The 16,717-nt window shown below is 34.7% G+C and overlaps 3 protein-coding genes across 7 annotated transcripts; 1 reads left to right on the forward strand and 2 right to left on the reverse strand.

The window, feature by feature from the left end:
• The first annotated feature begins 973 nt into the window (after positions 1 to 973).
• On the forward strand, positions 974 to 4,836 carry LOC120075824 (ADP-ribosylation factor 2-like). Its single transcript, XM_039029507.2, has 7 exons — positions 974 to 1,126; positions 1,746 to 1,916; positions 2,089 to 2,159; positions 2,298 to 2,417; positions 3,137 to 3,255; positions 3,341 to 3,422; positions 4,622 to 4,836. The coding sequence occupies exons 2-7, from the start codon at positions 1,769 to 1,771 to the stop codon at positions 4,625 to 4,627; spliced, it is 546 nt and encodes a 181-aa protein (XP_038885435.2). The 5' UTR covers positions 974 to 1,126; positions 1,746 to 1,768; the 3' UTR covers positions 4,628 to 4,836.
• An 84-nt stretch (positions 4,837 to 4,920) lies between these two features.
• LOC120075821 (type 2 DNA topoisomerase 6 subunit B-like) lies at positions 4,921 to 10,116 on the reverse strand. Of its 4 annotated transcripts, none has more exons than XM_039029502.2 (12): positions 9,957 to 10,115; positions 9,741 to 9,849; positions 9,450 to 9,533; positions 8,937 to 8,963; positions 8,355 to 8,472; positions 8,191 to 8,266; positions 7,231 to 7,251; positions 6,690 to 6,880; positions 6,277 to 6,418; positions 5,956 to 6,147; positions 5,689 to 5,823; positions 4,921 to 5,263 (listed from the first exon to the last, which is right to left on the reverse strand). In XM_039029502.2, the coding sequence occupies exons 1-12, from the start codon at positions 9,990 to 9,992 to the stop codon at positions 4,979 to 4,981; spliced, it is 1,416 nt and encodes a 471-aa protein (XP_038885430.2). In that variant the 5' UTR covers positions 9,993 to 10,115; the 3' UTR covers positions 4,921 to 4,978. The 4 variants fall into 4 exon arrangements, with proteins under 4 accessions (XP_038885430.2, XP_038885431.2, XP_090168642.1 ...); XM_039029503.2 differs by having other exon boundaries at positions 8,355 to 8,463; positions 9,957 to 10,114; XM_090312516.1 differs by having other exon boundaries at positions 9,741 to 9,854; positions 9,957 to 9,974.
• A 495-nt stretch (positions 10,117 to 10,611) lies between these two features.
• On the reverse strand, positions 10,612 to 14,670 carry LOC120075822 (uncharacterized). 2 transcript variants are annotated; one of them, XM_039029505.2, is made up of 5 exons: positions 13,949 to 14,670; positions 13,491 to 13,667; positions 12,364 to 12,486; positions 11,524 to 11,667; positions 10,612 to 11,273 (listed from the first exon to the last, which is right to left on the reverse strand). In XM_039029505.2, exons 1-5 carry the CDS (start codon positions 14,066 to 14,068, stop codon positions 10,815 to 10,817), a joined length of 1,023 nt encoding a protein of 340 aa, XP_038885433.1. In that variant the 5' UTR covers positions 14,069 to 14,670; the 3' UTR covers positions 10,612 to 10,814. The 2 variants fall into 2 exon arrangements, with proteins under 2 accessions (XP_038885433.1, XP_090168643.1); XM_090312517.1 differs by lacking the exon at positions 12,364 to 12,486.
• Positions 14,671 to 16,717: the final 2,047 nt, after the last annotated feature.

Here is a 16,717-nt window from a genome sequence, read left to right on the forward strand (position 1 = left end):
GATTATTTATTTATTTATTTTTGGGTTGTAATCGATGGATTGGATGTGTATCTAGAATTTGTTTATGAATTAAGGGGTAACTTCTATCTAATTTCCTTTGGGCAAGAGCCCTATGTTTATTTTCTTGAAGGATTTCTAATTAATTTAACTGAATTGTTGTGAACTCTTTTAGATGTTTGATTGAACTTTAATGTGATTTTTCTAAATTGATCTGACAAATCGGTTTATTGAAATTCTTGTTTGCAAAATCGTCATAGCCTATGCCTATATATTGATTGATTTAGTTGCGCATATTAGGATCGCATGTGTAAAATCTAGACTTTTTCTGACCAAACGCATGTATGCCCTAATATAATCTTTTCCAAATAAATCATGTTATAAGATATGACTTTTCTGACTTATAGTATGTCTCGACAATTGAACCATTTTATAATGCAATTCAATTTGTAATGTGTATGTATCCAACTGAGAGAATCGGATGATAAATACTAGAGATTGAACCACATTATCAACACAAGTTCAACTCCACGAAATAGATTTCTCCATAAACACATAAATTGGCAGTACTAGAGATCGAACCATATCCGCGTCAAATCTATATCAACCCAAGTTCAATTCCATAAAACACGTTTTCCTAAAAACTCCGTGCATATTTTCATGTCCAAAAAATGCGACAGGGAAAACTTTGCTTGAGTTGACAAAAGCTAAGAATAAAAATAAAATCGAGTTACTGAACGGTTTTTCAAGTTAAATTACTAGGTTTGTCTAAACCTTTATTATCGTTTTATTTGTTTCTCGTAGCGATACACAGTAGCACTGGCCACTTGGCGCCCACTAATTGGAGGGAGAGCGCAACCCGTTTTCATGACGTTTTAGAAATTGTGACATTTTCGCACTCACCGTACGATAAGGTGGCGCACTGTGATTGGTGGAATGACGGACACAGCAAGACTTAAGATGCAAGTTCGATTAAGGGTAGAATCGTATTTCCGTGCTACCTCGATCGCTTCTTTATTAGGCCATCTTAGCAATATTCTTCCTCAGCGCCATATTACGCGTTGCTCTGAAGCTCGATTTTTCTTGCTGTCTTCATCCCTTTCAATACACCTCTGTGCAGCTCTCAGAGGTAATTCCAATCTCCGGAATCTCGATCTGCTTTGATTGTTTTTGAGTTACAGTTCTTTAGAAAATAGCGATAGATCCATTTCATTCCGTTCTTGTGTTTCTCCCTTTGATTTTATGTCGGAGTAAGTTACTTCTTACACTGTTACCATCGGTTCCTCTGATTATTAAATCGTTTTTTTCAAGAATATCGACGATTTTTACTCCTGTTAAAGGCTTTCTGTTCGATTTCGAACTTTTTAACGTGTTTAGCGGATCTATGGTTCCGATCTGTTCTGTTTGGGGCTTAATTGTTTGCTTCTCATAGATCCTGGTAATGGAATGATGGTTATTTAAAGGTATTGTATGAGCCAACCGGTGCTTCGGATGATCACAATTGCGATCTCACAGTGTCGCATGCATTATATCATTCATTTGCTCACTTTCTTCTCCGTGCAATTAAATGCATGGTATTACTTTCCTGGATTTCTTATGCTTCTTTTTTTTTTTTTTTTTTTTTAAACTGTGGATTTAACCATTTCTTTTTCGAATCAACAGTGTTCTTAAATAATTTCAGCGATTGTTCCCGTTCGTAATCATTGACATTTCTCTTTGAGTATAATACTTTTGCTTTAAAAATGCAGGAACTTCTAAGTTACGAGCAGAAATGGGGCTCACCTTCGCAAAGCTCTTCAGTCGGCTGTTTGCTAAAAAGGAGATGAGAATTCTGATGGTTGGACTTGATGCTGCTGGTAAGACGACCATTCTCTATAAACTCAAGCTTGGAGAGATCGTCACAACTATTCCTACCATCGGTATTATCCCTCCCTTCCTTTCGTTCTTTGTGTGTAATTCTGTTTTTACGCTACTTAATAGATTGTGTAATCATTTTAGAGGAGCTACTAGGCTTAGTATATTTTCATTGATGTGGTTGGATTCCATGACACTTACATTTGAAATTATAATTGATTTTATCTTTATTTGCAGGGTTTAACGTGGAGACTGTGGAATATAAGAACATCAGCTTCACTGTCTGGGATGTCGGTGGTCAGGACAAAGTATGAATTTAGACGTCTATTTTTCATCATTGGTTAGCTGTGTACAAGTTTCTCAGTGCATTTTTCTCTCTAATATAATTTATTCATCAAAAATTGTCGTCTTTGCATAATCAATAAATGAAATTTGTCTTTCCACAGATTCGTCCATTGTGGAGGCACTATTTCCAGAACACTCAAGGTCTTATATTTGTGGTGGACAGTAACGATAGAGACCGTGTGGTTGAGGCGAGGGATGAATTGCATAGAATGCTGAATGAGGTATGATGAATGTCCGGTATCATTCATTAACTTTAATTGTTAGGATCTGTAGATTTCATGGTATACACTCTATCAATAGAGCTATCATGTTTAGTGATAAATATGACATTTTAAACTTTGGTGGATAGATTTGATGATAATTTATTGCATGCCACATGTATGAAATTCGTTTTTTTTTTTTTTCTGTCCGGTGAAAACCAGACAATAATGGTTTATATTTAATTATAGGAGATTGATTGTGCTTCTTTGTGCTTTGTATTTTTTTTTTTCCTCTAATATCCTATGAATAAGGACTTTATAATTCAAATGACTGTGAGTTACTTTGGAAAGTACTTTCATTTCTCAATATTTTGTTCAGAGGTCACAGTTTTCTAATGCCTCTTAGACGACATTGGTTTAGAAGTTAGAACTACGCTTAGTACTTAACAATACATAAACAAGGATTCAGCATGGCTTTGCTATTATCAGTATATATATTGGAGATTTTATGATAAATAGCACTTGAAATTTGTCGGCATTGGATTAAAGATGCTAAAATTTCATGCAATATGGACTACCACCATATTTCCACCCAGGGAGATCATTCCTTTTGTTTCTCCCGATTATTTATTTTACTTGTTTGCTCCTTGATTTGAATTGGACCATTGGTCAATTATTTTATTGGGTTAAGGACATGTATGCTAAGATGGATTTGTGTTTTTTTTAATCACCGACTTCAGGATGAGCTTCGAGATGCAGTATTACTGGTGTTTGCTAACAAACAAGATCTTCCCAATGCAATGAATGCCGCTGAGATTACTGATAAGCTTGGTCTTCACTCTCTTCGGCAGCGCCATTGGTAATCTTTGTGTTCTTCCATCCATTACTCTTTTTGCTTCATGCATATTGTTCTAAAGTCGGATGAACATCTGTGGTGTTTATAGGTATATCCAGAGCACTTGTGCAACCTCCGGGGAAGGGCTTTATGAGGGATTAGATTGGCTCTCAAACAACATTGCTAACAAGGTACGTGCCCCCTTTTCCTTGGGTACTCGACCTTAATTTATATTTAGTTCACGTAAAGTTTTATATAATTGGTTTATTTTCGAGCTGCTTTTAAATATAGAAAAATAAATAAAAATATTTACAAAATATAACAAAATTTTAGTCTATCATTGTCTATCAGCATCTATCATTGATAATTCGAAAATTTTGCTATATTTTGTAAATATTTTCAAGAGTTTCACTATTTGAAATAATTTTTCTTTTCTTTAAATTTCATGTATTTATTTTAGATTTTATTATCAAAATCTCGTAACTCTTTCCTTTTTCAATATTTACTTGAGAATAAAAAAAAAATCATACCAGTAATAGAAGGGAGATTGAGTGTTCGAGGACTAGAGGAGAATATTTTTTAAGAGAATTTCAAAAGCTTTTTAGAATTAAGGTTAAATTGCAAAAATAATAATAAATAAAAAGGTTAAATCGCGAGTATAGGTTCTGAATTTTTACATTTGTGTCTGACCAGGCCGTGAACCTTAAAGAGTATATACTAGATTCCTTAACCGTAAAGAGTATTATCTAATTGGTGCTTGAACTTTTTAATTTTGTGGGATATCTTAACTTTTTCAAATTAACAAAGATTGAATTTTGTGTCTAATAAAACATTTAATTTTGTGTCCAATAGATTTGTGAATTTTAAAAAATATCGAATAGGTAAAATACTGGTTAGACTCAAAACTGAAAGCAGAAAAGTTTATTAGGTACATATTCAAAAGTGAAATTTATTAGGCACATAATCAAGAGTGAAAATTTAGTAGATACTTTTTAGAGTTCAAAGACTCAAAAGTTCATGGATTGAAGAATAAAGAAAAAATTATAATCGGAGTGGGTTTCAAGTATTTATTGAAATGCAGGTGTGGCCTTCCGAGAGTGTAGTGTTACCTACAATTTTGTATTCAACTATATTTCAAAATAATAATGAATATTTAGATCATAAAAGTCAAAATCGAATTTATATTTCTCATTGAAGAATCATGGACAAAAATTGGTTAAAAGTTGAACACTGTTACAACTTTTTATCTTACTGTTTCATCGAATGGACTAAATAATACTCTATTGGTGCATTATATAGAGCACTAAAAAAGTTATGACTTGCGATTAATTTGATATTCTGTGTGTTGATGAACATTGACATACTGTATGGAATGTTGTGTGTAATGCAGGCATAAAGCTGTTAAAAGAGTTGTCTTGTAGACTGGCAATCCTGGATGCAGGGGTGAATGTTATCTATTTTTTCTTGTTTTTTGGGGAATAGTTATGCCTTTTCTTTAGGGATTGATCTTTCGCAGTATATGGGGTCATATTGTAATGGTCGTTTGTGTACTCACCTGGGCTCATGTGTGTTTAATGAGATGTAATACAAACTTTAACCCCCTCACTTCCTCATCTGAAATTTGTTTTACTTCACATTCTTTTGACAAGTATCTATCTCATCTTGGCTTGAAGTGCCCACAATTAGTTCTTACCAAAAGATCCCTCAAAATTATCAGTTTCGTTTCCATTCAATACTAAGTTTATACTTACAAATCCATTGGATCAAAACCATTTTTGTAACATTCATCGTCCACAAACCTACCATCTTCAAACAGAAGAGGGGCAACTTCTTTAAGTCTTTGTGGTCTTCGATCATTCCCCTCTATCGCTGAAACAATCATTTTCTTTATGGTTTCTTCAACAATTCCCCCTTCTGACTGGTGAGTTTGCAAGCCAAGAATTGAAAGGCATTCGTTTTTGAAATCCATGTCATTGGAGTATAAAACCAGGCCAGCAACCGCTTTGGCAAGATCAGGGGCAAACTTACTGATCTGAAGATGAACATGAAAGCAAGTTTATGAAGCTGCACCTAATTCCTACGAGAAGCCTACTAGACAGTTTTCATGAATAACATGCAAGGACCTGATCATGAATACCTAATTTTAAGAAAGCAAGCTCCTATCCTTTTTGAATCAAAACACTTTTCCTAGTGCATGGTCGGCCATTTGTATGATAAAGCGAGTGCAAATTACTTGCCGAACTTGATGTCTTTTTTTAATAAAATAATGCCATTGAGATTTTGAAAACAGGTAACACGTGCAAAAGGATTGTCAAGTATCCGTTGCATTTCCGAGATAACTTGTCGTAATAAAATCAATTTGAAAGTTGAACGTGTAATAAAATCAATTTTTTAAAAAAACATCTACTCAATGATTAATTTAGTCTGTGCACTCCTGACAGTGAAATAGAGATCTACCTTGAGGGTATCGGCACTGAGAAGAAATCCCGTATATTTATTCTTGAAGTCGTCCAGTGCAAGTTGAACTGCTTTTCTTATGAGTTTTTTATCATACCGAGTCTGCTGCACCATTGGCGTGGCTTCCGCCACAATCTAAGGCGGAAAACGGATTTTAGACCATATAAAATAACGATCAAAATGATCGTTCAATTTTTCCTTTTTTCGGAAGAAAAAAAATAATCGTTCATTATTAAACCCTTAAACATAAGACTTAATGAATAATACCTTATGATAGCAGTGGACAACGATATGAATATGAAAAGAGAAGGGCATGTCTCCCCACTTTAATAGTGCATGGCTGCTTTGATTGATAGCACATTCCAAAGTCAATCCATAACGTTTCCAGTCGATGCCTGTTAATGCCTTCAGAAATGCCTCAGTGATCGAACAAGGCACAAAATCTTTAAAACAGAGAACCTACGTAATCATGTGCAATAATCAAAGTTAGGCCAGAGTTGTAATCATCAAAGAAGAAACTTCCTCATATTTCGTAATTGGAAAACTTGCATGGTACTTTCAAGGAAGGGATGTAATAGATTAAACAACCTTTGTATCAGAGCATCCTCCCCCAAAGCAATTATTGGTCGGATTTGATATTTCACTAATCACAACCGCTGCCTCCACTACCAGTTTGGTAATTTTATGCTTCTCTTCACAAACCATTCCACCACCACTCCTCAGATCATCCCTAAAGTTCGATATTTGGAACGAAAAAAAAAAAACACACAAACAAAGCACATCTTAGGGGGAGTTCAGCAGCTTTTTTTTTCTTTTTTTTTTTTTAACAACTAAATTATTTGAACTGTGAGTGCGGAGTTGAGGTAAGTTTCCCTAAACCTAGCAAAAATGTAGAACAAAGTATGTCGTATCTCATCAGGAAATTATTTATTCTCTTTATAAGCACCTAAAACCAGTTTAGTCTAACAATGAGTTGGTGTAAATTGAAGTGACAAACTCACCTGTTAGGGAAACAAGAGTCACACGTCGAACTAGATCCATGCCTTAATACATAATCCTCAAGGCCCAATTTCAAATGATCAAGGGTGGAGGCTGTAAAAGAGGAACTAGAGGACAAGTTTTCCAGGAAAACAGCATCATTACGTGACCCTGGGATATCCTGGCCGTCGGCCACAACTTCCATTGCAATATTCTTGTGAAATTCAAAAAGCTTATGAGTTCCTTTAGTGCTAGACCATCGCCATAGAAAAGTAAGGTAATTTGAAATATATATTCATGTAGATCATTTATTCCCTATAGTTCAGGTTTCTGCATGCATCTTTCTTGTACATGATACATTCATCTGTTATTTCTAACATGATACCTTCCCAAGTCATGCATAACTAGTATATAACAATATGAGAGAGACTATATTGACAAAATCAGTCCTAATTAGAAATACGTGGATCAAAAGCCAGATAAAGAGGACAATAAAATGCAGTTCCTTTGCAGAGTTCTACTGAAATTTGTTTTCAGCATATAATATTTGAAATGTGAACTTACTGGGATGTTTAGAATGAGAATCTGCAAAATAAAGCGGGACACGCTCAGGTAAGATATGGCTATAATTCAATAAAGAAAAACACCTTAAGAAATATAAATTCCACAATTGATTTGAAACACCAATCGTGTTGATTTGAGATATAAAGCTGCTCAATATCACTAGTATAAGAAATCATAAAAAGTTGAGAATTCAAAACAAAATTCGAAGTCTACTATAATGACGGAAGAAGCTACCAAAACATGAATTTATTCTGTATGGGCTTTCAAAAGATCTACACTAACGACTAATTAGGCTCGTCTCAAGCAAGTTAATAATAGAATTGATCTCCTTGCTTCGGTCTTTTGAAATTTTATCTCCAAAATGAGAGTCGAGATTGCGTCGCATGTTTTGAGAATATAGCAAAGTATCCTAAGATCCTCACAAACTTCACTTTCACTTTCTATCTCATTGAACCCACCGCGCTGTTTTTAATGCTTAAAAGAAAGCCAAAAAAAAAAAAAAAAAACAGTTCATTTCCATTTTATTGGTTTGACTGCATACGAATGCCTTTACAGCTATCCTTAAGAACTATGAGTAACGGCTGGCCATCAAATGGTTTGAGTAATGGTCACAGTTACAGTCCATGATAGGAAGAGTGCAAGTAGTTCATAATTACCCTTGACTCCAATCTTGATATTTCGTCTGAGAACTGATTCATATTGTTTTGTATAAAAGAGCCTTTCAATCTAATTGCAACCGGGCAGTGCTCCAAATGGAAGCATTGTGCATATTGACTTGTTCATTTTGTGCAAACAGTAACTAAAACCGTAGTATTCCAGCGAAGGTAACAAGGAAGAGAAGACTTGAAAAATATTAAAGCGGTATAGCAGGCATACCGCAAAAAAAATAGTTAAGATCCAATCAAATGCTTTCCTAAGATAGCAATCAGTAATAGGTTCAGCAATAAAGAAGAAAGAGACCTGATGAAAGAAGCAGTTGATCTCCGCCAGCAAAACATCAACACTTTCAGAAACAGACAAACACACTTCGGTTCCACTAATTAATTTATTCAAAAAGGTCGGATTACTGCCTAATCCAAATAAAAATAAAGAGAAGTGACCAAAAAGTTAAAACGGTTACATACCTGAATTTCACACCATGCTTAATATTTGAAGGTAGCCAAATTGGCTTCCTGGTAGTGACATTCTCTTTCAGATTCAACTGATAGCAACTTATCTCGGTGTCAAGAATATCTGTAATCTCTACAGGGCCGTTAGTATATGTACAATAAGCACAAAATTTTAATAGAGTACAACTTTATGGAGCAAAGCAACTCAAAATGTATAACAATATGCTAGAAGTGCTGGCAAATTGTCGATAAATCAATTTTTTTATCCATCAATTTAGAATTCCATCTTGTTTTCTTTATCATCCGTTGACACTAAACTTATCCTGCACCTATGCTGCTGTGCACTTAGGAAGTGAAATAGAAATTCCACATACAGTAAAAAAGTACAGAAAGTGTTGATGAATGATTAGGAAGTGATATAGAAATTCCGTATACAGTAAAACAGTACAGAAAGTGTTGATATATGATTAGGAAGGGATCGCTAATTCTAGGATATAGCTATTGACTATTCCTTGGAGGTGTTGATGCAGATGTTAATTTCATTCTTCCCCGGGCCATTAACTAAAACTATAGTAATTTTGAGAAAATGGAACTTACCGGTAGTTTTCACATAAACAATTCCGTCTGCATAAAACACCGGAAATGTATTAATCCACCTAATGCAGAGTATTTAAATGATTTTTCGACATGAAGATAGATATATATATATAACCGAGATAACTACAGCAAACAAATAAAAAATTGATGAAGTATGGTTTGCTCAATGCAGCTTTTTGAGAGGACGATGGTTGGACTCGCTGTTTGTGAAAAGCCTCAGATTAGCCTATTTGACTAAGGAGAAAATATAAGGAATTGTTTGTTAAACAATGTATGCACGCGTTGCCTTATAGGTAGGAAGGCAGCTAACGGTAAGAGAAGTTACGCATACTCAGGAAAACAATAAGATGTCTACTGCTATCGATGAGCTACTGCACTGAATATAACGCAGGCTAAGAAATCAATAAAACAATAACGCGAATGATAGTTAAATAATGTAGAGGTATTAATCAAAGCATTTTACTATTCATCAAGCGCTGCCAGAGTGGTTGAGGAGCAGAGTCAATTACTCACCCCACGTTTCGGCAAGGATACCTTCAACGGGGCACTTCAAATCTTGAAACTCCTGTATGCAGCTTCCAAGGCCGGTATCTGAAACTACATTAAAGGGAGGGGGAAAAAAAAAACAAGAATATTACTCTGTTTCGAAGTTTTCATTTGTAATTTTTCAAGCTTTGGTGCTTCATTCAAACTCGTTGAAACGAACGTGACGGACTGATAACAGAGTCGTAAAAATGTGTGATAAACCAATTGAAAAGGACTAAAAATTAGACTCATCAAGCAGACATTGTTTTGATCACTTACTAGAAATACAAACAAGTGGAGGATCGGAAGCGGGAGAGCGTTGCAGAAGAACTGAGAGTCTGCAAAGTCGTTCGGAACATATGCATCTCCGTATTGCCGAAGAAATTAGCTGCACTAAGCAAGCTCAGGACGAGGCTTCTTTAAAATCTCTCTCATGCTTTGAGTCTCAGAGCAGAAAAAAGGAAGAAGAAGAAGATAAAAAGGTTCGGAACTTACATGTAGGTAGAGTTCTTGAAGAGAAGCAAATTCCATGATTGCAGCTTTGAGAGAATACTAAAACCAACTCCCGCGCTCCCGCAAATAAAACTTGCACCACTGCTTCCAATTCAAATCTCAGTTTTATCTGATTCAAGTTGGGCCCGGCCTACGAACAAAAATTTCATAACGAGGGCCCAATCCACTTTGATGTTTGCTGATTTCTTTTTTGTTGAAAAAAATACTTTAAAATACGTATAATAAAGTTTTCATACCTTTTTCTAAATAACTTAATTTATTTTTTATTTATATGATGAGAATGAAATGCACAAAAATGATTGAGATATTGCTCTATTTTTTATTAATAATTTTGTTGTTTTTTTTTTTTAGAGAGAGCCAGTCCTATATTTCAGATTCACCCTCTTGCAAAAACAACTTTTATTTATTTTTTTAACAAAGAAATTGGGACCGTGAACCGTGAAGATAATATTAGAAATGATTTCAAAATAATGTTTTATTTAATTTGTTATCCCATGTGATTTAACTTTTAAGATTACTCGAAATTTGTTCTAATTTCTTAGTGCATAATAATCTCCTAACATTTACTGACTAAATATTTTGTATTAATATAGGATGCCAATTCTTTGGAGGGAAACCATAAATGTTCGTTCAGATATGAAAGAAAAGAAATTAGTCATTCGCTGGAAATGTGCAAGTTCATGTACCAACAAATCAAACAAAAAGGCTTTATCATTTGCTATGAAAGTTGTGTCAATAGAGACGTCTGGGTAATCTCCTTTGTGATTAATAGCTGGAAAAAAAAAGGGCAGAATGAGCAATCAGCGTGTAGTACATACTATGTGCTTTGAAGGGGGTTATTCATTTGGCCGCAGGGAGCCTCCTTGTTCCATGACATTGCTTCGCATTTCTCCTACGCATTGCCCATCTTTCTTTAATATCAAGAACGCTATCTAATAAGTTGCTACCACACATTCCCTGAGAAATTTCAAGCTCCTTGTTCGAAACCTCACCTTTCACATCTCCCCTTATCCTTTCGGCCTCAGCAAGCAGATCAAGAATGAGCATCTCGGTGGTCCTTGTGGTAATTCCACGTAGATACCAGGAGATGGGCGGTGGTGGAACAATAGCTGGCTGAATCAGCTGTTCCAGGCTCACCCTTGACCCTATTCTTCCTTTGCCCTCTGTGCAAGCATGATAATCTCCCAAGTTCTTTGGTTTTACTGGGAAGCACATTCTTTCATCAACAAATAGAGGCTCCACTCTCCAGCACCCTTCAAATCTCTTCATAAATCCAGCCTTCAGTTGCTTGAATTTCATCTAACAACATTGAATTCATTGTCAACTAAGTCACACCAAGATATGACCATAAAGTAGTATTCCTGTTCGTGTATCCATGCGTTGGATAATATTTTCAAGTTGGAGCATTAATATCACATATTGAACTAGCAAATGTTCCAATAAAAGATCTCCCGAAAGTGAATAGACATGTGATTTCATACATACTACGAAATCGAGAATCTGCTTTCTTCCTATAAAATGTCCTAGAAGAAGAAAGTGAAGTGCTTACTGAGTGATCTGCTCTGTTTTGATCTACTAGAACATGGACTGAAATGGTCCCAGACCACCAAAGAAATCTCCACAAAGCTGCTTGCTCCAGCTCAACCACTTGCCTCAAACCTTCATCGATCAGAACCCGTCTGGAAATTACCTCCTGAAATGGACATTAATCTTCTAAACTCAGCAGATGATACAGTTACAGCAAGATGCAGAACGGTAGCTGAGTATATATATATCGGCTCTTGTCGAAATAGACAAAAACGAGAATAGTTCTGTGAAATTCCAAAATAGCTTTTGTGATTTTGTATAGCATGGACGTTCTGTTGGAGTGTTCATCAAAAGATACCTCTTAGCCTATAGCTTGTATTTCTTCTAGTAATGTAGTCTTAAATTTATACGAAATTTGAATATTTCATGAAGACAATTTCATAAATCAAATTAATTGAGATAAACAAACGACACAAATGTGATATCTTTTTTAAAAGACAATGTGGTAAACTAGCATCTCTTTTAGGTAAGTTTACAAACCACAACATCGTCCGAACTGTTTTTTGTATTTACTTATTTTCCCCAACCAATAGTAAAATTCAACATGACAGAGAAGAAATACCTCAGCGCTATAGTTAAGCAGATAGATTTAGGACATGGAGCCATTCCACGATATCAGTGGTCTGGTTATTGCAACAGAGGAATAACAATTACACTCATCAAGCAGACATTGTTTTGATGTGTATTAAAAAAAGATGGTATAAATAGTTGATTCTGACAATCAATAAACATTGAATGAAATGAGTGTGACTAATAGCCAGGAGCGAAAAGCGTGGAATTGAAATAAAAAGAAATCACTTACTTTAATATTCTTGAAGACTCTCTTGTTATCAGGGTCTGTCACAATATTATAGACAGCGTCTGGTGGCAAACCAACATCAACTTTTACATTGAGTCTGCTAAGGGTATCTTTTGGTACACTGACCTGTAAAGAGTCCCATCTAAACTCAACCAGCCTCGGTATATTTCTCTTGTGAGAAATAGCTTATACTGGCACCTAATATATTTCTTACTAACCAGTAACCACCACTTACAATGAATCTTCGAGCTAAGTTTTCAAAAGTATTTATGAGCCACTGCTGCGAAATGCATACATTTAACTTAATTCTCAAAAAGCCTAAATGCAGAAACCATGTGCTTATTCACCATTAAACTCTTGGAAAAACTTTGTTTTACGTCTTCCATCAATATTCAAAAATCAAAATCTATAATTTAAAATAAATCAGACATCTTTTTTCATCTTTAGCTAAAAAGCTATATCAATAGCTTAGAAAATCAAAGCAGAAATTTAAGTGCAACATACTTCATCCTTACTGAATCAAATGTAAAAATAAAGATGAAAGGCGCCAGGGTTTATTTTTGAAAGTGTGACCGAAAGGATGAGACTTACAGAGTTACAGGAAGAAAACATGGCTATGTCCTGGTCAATTTAATGAAATCCTAACTAAAGCAGATTGAGGACTTAAAAGAGTAAAATTCATCCCCTTCCCCATGTCAATTATAGATTTCACCACACAAACATTTGATTGACAGTGCAATTCATGAATTGAGGGGGAAGACAGAAAGTTATAAACAGGAAAATTAATTTTCTGATTTCTTAAATCATTAATTGACCCAAAAGCTTAAGCTAATGAGGGAATGCGAATTTAATTATATATCACTTAACATTCCCCCTCACTTGTGGGCTTGAAATATGAAGCAGAGCCAAACAAGTGAAAATTAATATTAAATAGGAAAGAAACAACAATGCAGGGGCTTGGACCCATGACATCTTAAAGCAATATTCTCTGATACCATCTTAAATCCCCAATTAACCCAAAAACTTAAGCTAATGGGTGAAGGCGAATTTAATTATATATCACTTAACATGGTTCAATGAACATCATGTCTAGAATGGAAAGCATGCCCTTCTATCTTGATATTGCGCACCTTTATTTGCGGAGGTTTATCGGTCCATGAAGGGTTGTCTCTCCAGGCCTGCAGTTGCTTCTCCACGTCAAGCTCCCAGGATGTAGAAGATCCCTTCTCCCCTTTTCCTTTCGTGAAAGGGCTCATTGTCATTGATGTTAACTTCTGACCATCATTTGCCAATCTCTTAAGCTGAGGCTGCAACCAAAAATAAATAAATAAATAAAATGATAACCGAGCCGGAAAGAGAGAAATTTCAACAATAGATTTGGTAATGAATTGCCTTTTGTTTTCAGGTCAACTAGTAGTATGTAAAAATAAAAATTAGTTCAGTCTAAAATTTCCAGATTTCGTGATGGTAAAATGTTCGTTTTCTCTCCATTTATTTCTGTCCAACAGACATTTAAAAAAAATCGTTCTAAATTTCTTATACTTCTTTGCAATAATTATAATATCTTATAAAAGATGCGATGACTAACCTTGAGAGAATTTTGAAGTTTCTGGGAAAGCTGCGCAAGAAAATTAGAAATTACAGGATTTGATGCCTCGAGAACATCATTCCGCTCATTCATGGAAACTTCTATACTTGTTTTCGTCATCACTAGCTCTCCAGTAAGATCCTGGAGCACAACTGATTTCAGATCAATTTGGTTTCCTGCTGTCACCCTCTGGAATTCTTTCAGCGTCAAATATACTTCATAAATACATGCCTCTCAGCATACTAGACTAAAGTTTCTCATGGATTTCGAGATTCCCAGACTTCCGGAAGAGGAGACCTCAGTTTTGGTGGTGCAAAATTTGATTCTAAATTACAGATAAAAGACAGGTCGAGATTCAGGTAAGCCAAGTAAGAATGAGAGGTAAGAACTGGCCAGAATATTAGCGCATCCGACTCAGCTAAAAACGATGTGAAAGCGGGAGAACAAAAGTCCACGATGATGAAGACTCCGTCAAGTGCACAAAGAAGGGACGAGAAAACAAAAGGGAAATAAAGGAATCCACTCGTTAATATGAGGAAACACGTAATAACCGAATTGGAAAGGGAAGGTCATCGGTAAATTGTCAGAAATTGTCAAGATCTCGGTGTTTAATCAGTTTCACAATGTTCAAAACAATAGAGGTGGTCGATTTTTTACCTAAATTTTGGTAGTTAATCTCTTCTAAGATGAATCCAAAATAATTAGTTTAACACATTTTCAAAAAGCATATTAGTTTTAGGAAGTAAGAGTGCTCTTTATGGTTATTTTCTGAGCTATTGTATCTTACGCTTGTGGTGGGGGAGAATACTAGAAGGAACAAGGATGTTTCGTGCCTGACTCTGATAATTACCGTTTTTAAATTATAGTCACTGGTCAAATAAGAATTAAGAACAATCTGGACCCGAAAACGTGGTTAGCTTGGACACATCTTATCTACACTTTTATTTGAATTTTCAAAAATAGAAAAATAAAGAAACTACTCATACAAAATAACAAAATAATAGTGTCCATCGGATAGAAGTCTTGATTCTTTTCCTATTTCTATGAATAATTTTGACATTTTTTTTTATACGTAAAAATTTTCTTTTATTTAATTTTTAATCTCTCACATTCCCCAAATTCTCTCCAATTATTTAAAAAAAACATTATTATTTATTATCTATTCTATTAACATTTGCCTGTAATTAATAACTGAGTGAAAAATATACCACCCATTACTTGAATAGAACTTTGAGGTTGAAGATACATCAAGAAAATTTTATATAAAATTTGACATTTAACATCATGTCGTAAAAATAAATAAATTAAAAAAAAAATTAGATGTATCCAAGAAACACTTATCTTTATACATTTCACTAAATAAATTATTCTTATTTATTTTTAAAAATATTTTATTATTTTTTGGTATAAATGATGGGAGAGTCTTAACCCATAAAGTAGTTATGTCACTCTACTCACAAAAAGTTCTAACAAATAAAAAAATATATACTTTAGAAACTAATTATACGAACTCAACCATGAAAACCAAATATGTAGCCAAGTTCAAATTTTTCAATCATTCAAGATCTCGGATTGCAGAATAATATAAAAACATAGCACACCTAAAAACCACAAGATAAAATGCTTAAGAGAGGTACCAGTGTCATAAACCTGCTAGGCATTTTTGCTGAACTAAGAAAGCTAGTAGTAATACAAATGTTCTAAGATTCAAACCTCAATACATTCTGGTGGATGATACAATTACTCGCCATGTTGTAAAATGACGCACCAAAAAGGAAAGGAAAAAAAAATCTTGAATGTAACGCGACTGGCAAAAAGACCAGGTATAGTATCTTATAATTGTAAATTCCCACACATAAAGTACTACACTGTACGAGATCTACTTGTCCATCGGGCGAAAAGATCTTTGGAGTTTACCTCCACCATCTACAACATAAACCAGTTCAAATCATAGATAAATTATAAAGGCTTTATGCTCTTTACCCACGTGTGGGTGTTACTTTTGATTCAACGACCATATATCCCATGACGCTTAAAAAACTCTCTCAATCCATAGGCACTGGGGTCATAGTTGAACTGGACAAATGAAAACAAAACAAAACAAATCAATGAAACAGAAACATAGGCCAGTATACAGGGTCCCATTTACTATTAGAAGCTTAGCTTTCTGCATTCAGAACTTAAAAGATTCCGGGCAGAGGAAACTTCGTTAGCTCGAGTCAAAGCCAATCATTTTAAAATACCATATGTTCAATGGTAACTTAAGTTAACAGATTCGGGCGAAAAACCTAAAAATTTTAAAAGGACATCTAAATCGAATGTTATGTTCTTTACACAAACTTCTTTTAATGTTGCTGGGATGGGATGGGATGGAAGAAGGGAAAATGTTCTGGAGAATTGAGAATGGAAGATGACCATATGTGAAAGCATCGGCAATGAGAAATGAATTGATAAATTGACTATAATTAGGTTAACAAAGCTTGAAAACTTACGGGTAAAACCTTCACCGAGTACTTCGTAACGTTAGAATCAGACATCTTTCCCTGGTTAGATGCCTGCACAGAAATTATTGACTTCAAATCATTAATAAATGGACTGAGAATGATAAAAAAAAGTTGACCATATGTTCTTCTAACATCTATATCAGTAACCTTTTACGGTAATTGGATCGAAAGCCCCACCAATATTTTTCCAACGTTTACCAATATTGATAAGCATTTGATTGTTGTTTGCAATACAATGTTTTTTCTATTGTAATGTAAAAAGGGT

This window comes from Benincasa hispida, chromosome 4 (assembly GCF_027475165.1).
Source record: "Benincasa hispida cultivar pf3 chromosome 4, pf3_genome.v1.1, whole genome shotgun sequence".
NCBI lineage: Eukaryota > Viridiplantae > Streptophyta > Magnoliopsida > Cucurbitales > Cucurbitaceae > Benincasa > Benincasa hispida.